Raw genomic sequence first — 10,777 nt, 5'->3', positions numbered from 1 at the left:
CAGAAAAGGGGACAGAGAAGGGTTCAGTGACTGGTCTCCATGGTCAAAAGTAGCAGAAGAGAGAGAGGGAGAGAAAGAGAAAGAGATGGAAGGTGGGCAAGACCCACCGTCTAAAGAGGAACATAGATAATGTACACAGGGGGTGCACTTAGTGGCTGGAGCTGAGGATGTTTCCTTCAGGACCCCTAGGGTAGGCCACTACAGGTGCCTGAATGCTAACAGTGAAAGACCCCTGGAGCAGGGAGACTCTCACTCAAGTCTCAGGATAACACGACTCCCTGGAACTCATGAGAGAGCATCCTTGCTGCAATCACACCAGGTTTATTGACAGGACAAGAACCAGTGCACTGGGGCCGAAACTCATTTCCCACACAGGGGTAGAATTCAACCCGAGTAACTGGGAGAAGAGATGTTTAAGGGATGAAACCGTAACCCAATAACCCAAAAGGGGTAGGGGGGCATCATTGGAAAATTCCAAAAATACTAGTGATAATCACAAGGGGGTAACTCCCTGTTTCTCAAGGTTATAATCTAACTCTTTGGTCAGCTAGTTCCTAAAACAGGATCACTGAACCAGCTAACCTAGATTTTTGGTTCTTCTCTCCCTGCTAGATTTTTGGCTATACTCTTTCTGCTAGAGGGGTCTGAATTTATCCATGTCTCTGAACTGTACCCAAATTTAAATTTTCTATAATTAAAGACATGGAAATGCAAGGAATGCTGGGAATGGAAAGAATAGTCTTCCCAGTGTTGAGCACAGCAATTGGTTGTCCAATACCAAATGGTCATCCCTGAAAACATGCATGCAAGTAACATTATAGAGACTGAGCAGGTCGTATTTATGTACTTAGGAATTCCACACATTGTAGGGCCATCTTATACAGGCCCATAATTTTACATTGTATGGCGGCCAAATTTTTAGGCCACAGTTTGCACCTGGCCACACAGGAGGTGGTCACCTTGCCACCATCCTAAACAAACTGAAGCCATCCTAAACATTACCAGGATATGCTAATATTGCTCTGCTCCTTCTTTCTAATTTTGGGAGATCCCCTAGAAAGGGGTGATCCTTGGCTACCTAGGAAACAGAACGTGAATGAACTTTTTGCTCGGTTTACATTTTGTATAAAAGCTGTTTGGAGAATAAACGCGTGTGAATTTTCAGGATGTGAACTCAGGATTTCATGAGGGACCCCTGAAAACTCCTCCCGATAAAATGATGTAGTTGTGTCTTTCTTTTCATGCCTCCCCGCTGGTCCAGAGAAATAATTTATGGTCCAGGATGATCCCAGACCACAATACATACATTATATGAATGTACATGACAGCAATTAAAGAAAAGAGGCCATGAATTTGAATGAGAGAAAGAGAGAGGATACATGGGAGGATAAGGAGCGAGGAAAGAGAAGGTGAATTGATGTAATTACCTTATAATCTCAAAAGAAAAATATATATATTAAACATTAATAAGAAGATAAATAATACAATTTGAATGTAAAAAAGACATGGGATTGCTTAAGAAAGTAATTCTTTTCCCTTATCAGTATCCTTGTGTGGCATTATTTATTTAAGATGACATATTTCTGTTGGTTTGTTGAAAAACATTTTACTACTATTTTATATGCATCTTCTGAAATGTTCATACATTTTTACAATATGTTTGGATGATTTAGACCCATCACAACCTCCAACCCACTGCCCTTGTGACCCCCAAGTCATTCCATTTACTTATTTATTTGTTGATTTGTGTATGTGTTTGTTCAAGGCAGGGTTTCTCTGTGTAGTCCTGACAGTCCCAAATTCACTCTGTAGACCAGGCTGGCTTCAAATCAGAGATCTGTCTGCCTCCAAATACTGAAATTAAAGACATGTGCTACCACTGCTTGGCCATTTCTTTTATTTTATGGCCAGATGTTTTGCTTGCATGTATATCTGCAACCATGTGTGCAGTGCCTGAGAGGCCGAATCCCCTTGAACTGGCGTTACAGATGGTAGTTTGCAGTTATGTGGGTGCTGCAAACTCAACCCAAGTTATCTTGACCACTGAGCCAACATCTCCCCAGCTCCTCTGTCATTCTTTTTCCACCTAAACTGTCTACATGTTCATTAACATTAAATCTCATACAGCATATGCAATGTAGTAAAGAGCAAATATCTAATGTACCCATGAGAACTGGAGTTATGTGCTCATCAGCATTTACACAATGTAATTGTACCTAACAATGACCTCTGACCTGTTTGCATTTTTATTAAATCATGGATATAATAACAGGTAGCTGGAATGTCATGCTTGAGTGATGATATATGCTACATTTGAAATATGATAGAAAAATCATACGTTTATGATGTGAGATTTTCCTCTGAATGCTGTGATTACCATAAATGAATAAAGACAACTGGCTGGGCCTGATAGGTTAGAACAGAGCTAGGTGGGGAAGACAGAACTGAATGCTTGGGAGAAAGATGGCAGAGTGAAGGAGAAGCCATGTATCTGGAGCCAGATGAAACTTTGGCCACTAAGGCACAGCCACGTGACAATACACAGATTAATAGAAATGGGTTAAATTATGTAAGAGTTAGCCAAGAAGAAGCTAGAGCTAATGGGCCAAGCAGTGATTTGATTAATACAGTTTCTGTGTGATTATTTCAGGGAAAAGTGGCCGGGAACAAACAAGCACCCTCCTTGCTACACATTTAGTCTCTGTAGTACAATTTCAGTTTTGTTATTGTTGTTAATTTATTGAGCCTTTATGAAGGCTTATTGGCAAATACATACCACATTTGCATGTTTTATTATGACATTTACACACATCCACAAATGTGACTTTCATTATACTCTCCCATGGCTTACATCACTCTCCAACCTCCATTGCTTACACATTGCTAAGAGTCTCCCATTGGGTCTGTAAATTTCTCTACCAGGTTCCACATGTGAGCACATATATGGTGTTTACCTGTGTGAGACTACCTTATTTCACATAACACTATAACCTACAGTTTTGTTCATTTCCTGGCAAATAATAGAAATGGTGACAGAAAATATATTTCTCTGAGAATGCTGTCAACACTGGGGCACGTATAGTAGCAACTGTCCCTTCGTGTTCTGCAGCTCTTCACAGGGACTGAGCTCCTAAACTGCTTCAGAAATTTGCTAATGACAGAGGATTGGACTCAGAGACAAAACCCAAGTGGAGAATCTACTTTGGGGGATAATTGTTTTTATTCTTTTTTTTTTTTACGTGTACAAGTGTTTTACCTGCAAGTATGTTTGTGTGGTTGTGCATGTCTGGGGCCCACAGAGGCCAGAAGAAGGTATCAGATCCTCTAAAAATTGGAGATAAAAATAGTAGTGAGCCCTCAAGTGAATGCAAGGAATCAAACTTGGGTCCTCTAGAAGAGCCACTAGTGCTCTTAACTGCTGAGCCAACTCTACAGCCCCTTTACTGAGAATTTAAAGATAAATACCTTGGGAGAGTGTTGCATGCAATCAAAACTGTAAAGATGTTTAAATATTCATGTTACTGTCTCTGTTTTATACAGTCTTCTTGGGAAAGATCAGACCTTTCAAACAGGATTTTTAAAATACATAAGATGAGCTACTGAATAAAAACCCTATGACATGCAAATTTGCATTTCCACTTATTAACAGATCCTGCCACTTAATATAACAGCACGCAGAAGAATTTTGCATTAAGCACACCTGCTTCAACACCTTCCGTCCTCTGATGTTCTCAAGACTCCCTGGAATGTAGTTCCACGAGGCACCACGTCTGGACCTGAGAAACAAAGGAGTTTGGCATTTCTCCAACTTTCTCTCCTCCTGAAGTGTCAATCAGTATATTTCCCCACAAACATCAGTATGTAATTAGTTATGATTGAACCCACTTAGATTTCAGTGAAGGCCTGACAAGCCTAATTAATATCTAAAACATCACTGAGGTGATGTCTCCAAGCAACACCATCTTGCGGGGGTTCCTCGTATCCCAGCTTTGTGTGGGTGTCATAGGGAACTCACTGCTCTTCATGCTGTATGTGTACAGCTTCTTAGTCAGATCCCGCTTTAGCAGACCTATCAATCCCATTTTCATGCACCTGGTGGTTGTCAACATGTTGACAGTCATATTTGCTATGATATCATATATCATGTCATCCTTTGGAGTCAGACACTTTCTGGATGATGCCGGCTGTAAGGCAGTTTTATATGTGTTCAGAGTCACCCGGGGTTTGTCCATCTGCACTACCTCCATTCTAAGCACGTTCCAAGCCATCACCATCATTCCCAGTAACTCTAAGTGGGCATGGCTTAAGCCTAAACTCTCTACATGGACTTGTTGCTCCTTCCTGTTTTCCTGGCTCATCAACTTGCTCATATATGTGCACGTCATTGAGACTGTGGTAGCAAAAATCAATTACACTGATGTTGGTGATGGATATTATCATGTTTACTGTGAAATAAGACTAAGCGATTCCCGCACTAAGGAATTATTCCTGGGTGTTATCATAACAGGAGACGTTCTCTTTATGATCATCATGATGTTGACCAGTTTCTACATGGTGACTCTCCTTTACAAACATCGCAAGGGAGCCCAGTATCTCCGTAGCCAAAGCCTCTCCAGCCAGCAATCTCCTGAGCTCAGAGCCACTCACAGCATCTTGCTGATGATGAGCTGTTTTGTGATCTTTTACTGGTTGAACAATTTCATCACCCTTTATGGGTTTTATTCACATGAAAGAATACCAACATTGGGGATAATTGTTGTAATTGTGTCGTCGTTCTACCCCACTCTCTGCCCATTTCTACTAATGAGCAATAATAAAATAATTTCCCAGTTTATTTATTCTTTATCAATACTGAGAATTACCTGTTTTCAAAGAGCATTTGGTGGATGATATGAAGGCCAAACGTCCTCCTCAACAAACAAATCTCTCTAATGATGTACGTGATAAGGTGAAAGCTGTGTGGCTCTTGAATCCTTGATTTGGTCCGTGTTAGAATTCACACAAGTTGTACATTTACCAATTTTAGATTTTTAATATTATGTCTCAATAAAAAGTATGTCCATAACATTTCGATAATTTCATATTTATTGTCCATTTAATTTATAATACTTTGGAGCTTTGAAAAAAAGATCATCATGTTTAACTCTGTGACACCCACATACATTTTACACACATAATTCTACACACATACAAAGACAGAGAGACAGACAGATAGAGAGATAGACTTTTCAAATATGTGGTTTTCTTTTTTTTTTTTTTTATTTTCGAGACAAGGTTTCTCCATAGCTTTTGGTTCCTGTCCTGGAACTAGCTCTTGTAGACCAGGCTGGACTCAAACTCACAGAGATCCGCCTGCCTCTGCCTCCCGAGTGCTTGGATTACAGGCGTGTGCCACCACCGCCCGGCAAACATGTGGTTTTCTATTTTGATATTTTGACCAGGCTAAGCTCAGTGAATCTGGCTGAAGAAAGGGAGAGAAGATTGTAGGAATCAGAGGCGTCAAGGACATCACAAGAAAGCCCACAAAATCAATTAACCTGGGCTCATGACGCTTGCAGAGACTGAATCAACAACCAGGGAACCTGCTTAGGACTGATGTAGGCACTCTGCATGTCCCTGTCAGCTGTGTAGCTTGGTCTTCTTATGGAACTCCTAACAGTGAGAGCAGGGTTTGTCTCTGACACTTTTGCTGACTTTTGGGACCTTATTTCTCATACTGGGTTGCCTTACACAGTTTTAATACACAGGGAGGTGCTTAGTCTTACTGCAAATTGATATGCCATGTTTTGTTGATGTCTATGGGAGGCTAGCTCTTTTCTGAACAGAAATGAAGGGGGAGTGAATGGGGTCGGGGGGGTCAGGGAGTGAGATGAGAAGAGAAAGGGAAAACTGTAGCAAGGATATAAAGTTAAGTAATTATTATATAGCCACTTTGGAAATCAATATGGCAGTTTCTCAGAAAATTGGGAATCGATACACCTCAAGACCCAGTTATACCGCTTTTGGGCATATAACCAAGGATGCTTGATTATATCACATGGACACTTGCTAAACTATGTTCATATCCACTTTATTTGTAATAGCCAGAACCTGGAAACAACCTAGATGACCCTCACAGAAACATGGATGATGAGAAAATGGTACATTTACAAAATAGAGTGTTACTCAGCTGTTAAAAACAATGACATCAGGGCTGGAGAGGTGGCTCAGAGGTTAAGGGCACTGACTGCTCTTCCAGAGGTCCTGAGTTCAATTCCCAGAAACCACATGGTGGCTCACAACCATCTGTAATGAAATCTGATGCCCTCTACTGGCCTAAAGGATATATGTAGGTAGAATACTGTATACATAATAAATAAATAACTAAATCTTTAAAAAAAAATGACATCAGGAAATTTGAAGATCAATGGTTGGAACCAGAACAATAATCATCCTGTGTGAGGTATTCCAGACCCAGAAAGACAAACATGGTATGTACTCACTTATAAGTGAATATTCGCCGTAAAGTAAGGATATCTGTGCAAAAATCCACAGACCCAGAGAGGCTATTTAACAAGGGAGGCCCAAGGGGGCTGCATGAAATTCTCTGGGCAGGGGAAATACAAGAAATCTCATGGGTGGGCTGGGGGCAGGTAGAGATGAGAACGTGCAGGATCGGTTTGGTGGGCGGAAGAAGGGGGAGAGTACTGAAAGAGATGACTGGTAGGTGGAAGGATGTAGTACAAACTCTAAGTGGTCTTAATAATAAAAACCCAGAGTCAGATATTAGGGGGTGAAAGCTGAAAGATCAGAGAAGCAGAGCAGCCAGCCAAGAGAGTTCTTACCTCTATGAAATCCTCAGACCAAAAAGGGCCTAGCTCCTGTCTCCTCCTGCCTTATATTCCTCTCTCTTCCCAGTCATATCACTTCCTGTCTCCACCTCCCCTGAGCTGGAAACAAAGTTACATGCCACCATTGCCTGACCTTTATGGTTCACTATGGTTAGCTCTGCCCTCTGATCTTCAGGCAAGCTTTATTTGTTAGAGCACAAACAAAACATCACCACAGAGGGACATCTCAGGGTCAGGTAGAAACCTACTGGAAGAGAAACTCCCAGGAATCTACAAAGATGACCCCAGGTAAGCCTCCTAGCAATGGTGAATGTGGAGCCTGAACTGGCCATCTCCTGTGACCAGGTGAACTTCTAATGGAGGGATTGGGACCACGGCCAGTCACACAAACTTTGACCTACAGTCTGCCCTGCCTCTGGGATGTGTGGGGCAGGGAGGAGGGGATTGCTGAAGCGGCCAACTAATATCTGGTCCAGCCTCAGAACCGTATCACAAGGATGAACCCACTCCTGACACTGCCTGAAGTGCCAAGGACCCAGAGACTGGATGTCCCAAAGACCTAGGAGAGAACCAAACACAACTGAAGAGAAAAAGTCAATATAAAGATGCTTAATGATATTCTGCTGTACTCGTAGACTGATGACCATCCCAATTGTCTTCAGAGAGTCTTCATCCAGTAATTGATGGAAACAGATGCAGAGACCCAATGCCACGCATTGGATGGTGCTTAGGCAATACTACTGCAGAGGAGGAAGAATTGTACAAGTCAAGGAGATCAAGGACATGACAAGGGAACACACAGCAAGAACTAACCAGGACTCATAGAAGCTCACCGAGTATGGATCTACAGCTAGAGGGCCTGCATGTGTGTGACATATGCTAGGCCCTCCACATATGTGTGACTGTTGGTCTACATGTGGGAATCCTACCAATGGAAGCAGGGACTGTCCCGAACGCTTTGCCTGGCTTTTGGGAACCTGTTCCTCATACTGGATTTCCCTGACCAGCCTTAACACAAGGGGAGGAGCTTAGTCTTACCTCAATTGGATATGCTATGCTTTGTTGAAATCCTTGGGAGGCCTCACTCTTTCTGAACAGGAATAGAGAAGTGGATTGAAGGGGGATGGAAAAGAGGGAGAGGGAAGTGAGGAGGGAGGGGGAAATGTGATCAAGATGTAAAATAAATGAATACATTTAATTAATAAAAATTTTAATTAATTAAAAAACAAAAATGTTTATTTTATATGTATTTTGCTTTCTTTTGTTTTGAGACGGGATCTTTGTATATAGCCCTGGCTTTTCCTGGAATTCATTTTGTAGACCAGGCTGGCCTGGGACTCAAGAGATCTGTCTGCCTCTGCCTCTGCCTCCTGAGTGCTGGGAATGAAGGTATGCACCATCACATTGGACTATTTTATAAGTTTTTTATTCTCCTTCATGATTTTTTTCTTAAAATTTGTAATTAGAAGATTTGAAATATATTAATTGTATCTTGAATAAAACTTCTTTTGAACAATCCTTTTCATTTATTTATTTATTTTTGTTTCTTGAAACAGTGTGTCACTACGTAGTCCTGGAAGTCACTATGTAGACCATGCTGGCCTCTAAATCTCAGACTGTACCTCCCATGTACTAGGGATGAGGGTCTGTGCTGTGACACCCAACTTGAACAGCCCTCTTCTAAAGAATGTGTGATAACCATTCAACAAATAAATTTCCCCAAATAAATGTAGCCTACCTTAAATAGAAAAACAGTCATAATTTATGAGTTATACTTGTGTCAGTGTTGTTAGAATGGATAGGTGGGTCTTGAGAGATGCCTCAACAGTTAAGATCACTTGTTGGCTCTACCAGACAACCCAGGTTCAGTTCCTGCACCCACACGGTGGCGTAGAACAATTTGTAATTCCAGTTCCAGAGGTTCCCACACCCTCTTCTGACTTCATGGGCACCAGACACACACATGATACAAGACATATATGCAAGCAGAACATTCACATATGTTAAATTTTAATTTTAAAATATATATTATTATTATTATTTGTTCATCAATTGATAGACACGAGTTACCTATTTTGAGAGTGTTATACAGTGATATTTCATAGACACCCAAACATTACAAGCTATTGCCAATGTTCTTGGTTGGCCTCGAGAAACTAACAGTAAGACCCTGTCGCAGAGGATACTACAAACCAGTTTGTGAAGAAATCAAGCAGCTACTAACACAAAAGCTTTGACCTTCTGGCTTCAGATCATGGTGCTGGAAGATACAGATACATATATACATACATACATACATACATACATACATACATACATAGAGATATGTCACTAATGAAGAAAGGCAATCATCACTCATACCCAGCTATGAACCCTGAATGCAACAATAATGACATGTTTTTCATACATGCCCACTGGTGTAATAATGGCACAAATGTCATGGAAGCAAGAAATCACTTTGTGCTTAGATTTAAGGCCTATTCCATAAAATTGAGCCCATATTGACACCATTAACAAGCCAAGATCCTGAGTCTAGGTAGGACATATGCCCTAGGAGAGAGCCTACTGCTGTTGATCTGATAAATAGGAATAGAATTAAATTGACTCCTCATGAATTACAGTTATACCCATAGGTGATTCATGTATCAATTCTCATCACAGAAGTTTATTTTTGCAGTAGATGGTGATTAACACAGAGACCCACCATTAGTCCAGGTGGAGAGAATAAGAGGCTGCAGAATGTTCAGCCCTAAATGGGGTATCTATATCATACCGCTCCTCCCGAGATTCAGGAATCAATGAGAAAAAGGGGGTGGAAAGATTACAAAAACCAGATGATGGGGCACTACAAAAAAGCTATTTTTGGACATACCAGGGCAACTGCACATATGAACTCACAGTGCTTGTGACAGCATCCACAAGACAAACCAGATAATAGCATAGAGTGGGGACATTGGCACAGTCTCACCTCTAGCTGAGGAGCTATTGACAGCTGATTGATGCTGTCAGAGGGTGAGTTTTCTTAAAGGGTGTGACTCCTGGTAGGTCTACCATGCTACACTGGTGGTGTAGTGAGAGTTCTAATTGGTCTTAATAAAAAAAAAACTCTGAGTCAGATATTAGGGGGTGAAAACTGAAAGATCAGAGAAGCAGAGCAACTAGCCACTAGTTCTTATCTCTACAAAATCCTCAGACCAAAGGGGGTATCTTGTCTCTACAAGTCCTCAGACAGAATGCAATGAGTTCCTATCTCCATCTGCCTTATTTCTCTCTTGATGTGGGAGAGTCTTCTGTTTTGTGTTGATTTCATTGATTAATAAAGAAACTGCCTTGCCAGATGGACTGGGTCTGAATAAGGATGGGATAAAACTGGACTCGCTGAACATAGGGGACAATGAGGATTGCTGAGAACTCAAGAACAATGGCACGGGGTTTTGATCCTACTGCACGTACTGGCTTTGTGGGAGCCTAGGCAGTTTGGATGCTCACCTTACTAGACCTGGAAGGAGGTGGGAGGTCCTTGGACTTCCCACAGGGCAGGGAACCCTCACTGCTATTTGGGCTGATGAGGGAGGGGGACTTGATTGGGGAGGGAAATGGGAGGCAGTGGCGGGGAGGAGGCAGAAATCTTTAATAAATTAAATAATTAATTAAAAAAAAGAACTGACAACCACAGGGCCACATGGTGAGCCCAGGATCCTGAGTCAGTTTCGCAGAATGACAGAAGTGTAAGATGACCTAACATCAACGAGGGAAGTTGATAAAGGGTCCCATGGAGGAGGTACCTGCTGCTGTGACAGCCACTGTGGGACCCTGGAACTCACAACCTACCCCTATGCTGCTATTAAATTAAGCCACAAAAAAAAATAGTAATAAATAAAATAAAATAAAAAAGAAACTGCCTTGGCCCATTTGATAGGCCAGCCCTTAGGTGGGTGGAATAGACA

At 41.5% G+C, this 10,777-nt stretch overlaps 1 protein-coding gene across 1 annotated transcript; it reads left to right on the top strand.

Annotated features, from left to right (window-relative positions):
• Positions 1 to 3,942: 3,942 nt before the first annotated feature.
• LOC130870559 (vomeronasal type-1 receptor 90-like) lies at positions 3,943 to 4,890 on the top strand. The gene has a single exon (XM_057763372.1). The coding sequence runs from the start codon at positions 3,943 to 3,945 to the stop codon at positions 4,888 to 4,890; it is 948 nt and encodes a 315-aa protein (XP_057619355.1).
• Positions 4,891 to 10,777: the final 5,887 nt, after the last annotated feature.

Source organism: Chionomys nivalis, chromosome 2 (assembly GCF_950005125.1).
Source record: "Chionomys nivalis chromosome 2, mChiNiv1.1, whole genome shotgun sequence".
Taxonomy (NCBI): domain Eukaryota; kingdom Metazoa; phylum Chordata; class Mammalia; order Rodentia; family Cricetidae; genus Chionomys; species Chionomys nivalis.
This window is presented reverse-complemented; position numbering and strand designations above follow the sequence as displayed.

Coding starts and splice junctions, on each gene's coding strand:
- LOC130870559 (XM_057763372.1), top strand. CDS start 3,943: ATGTCTCCAAGCAACACCATCTTGCGGGGGTTCCTCGTATCCCAGCTT.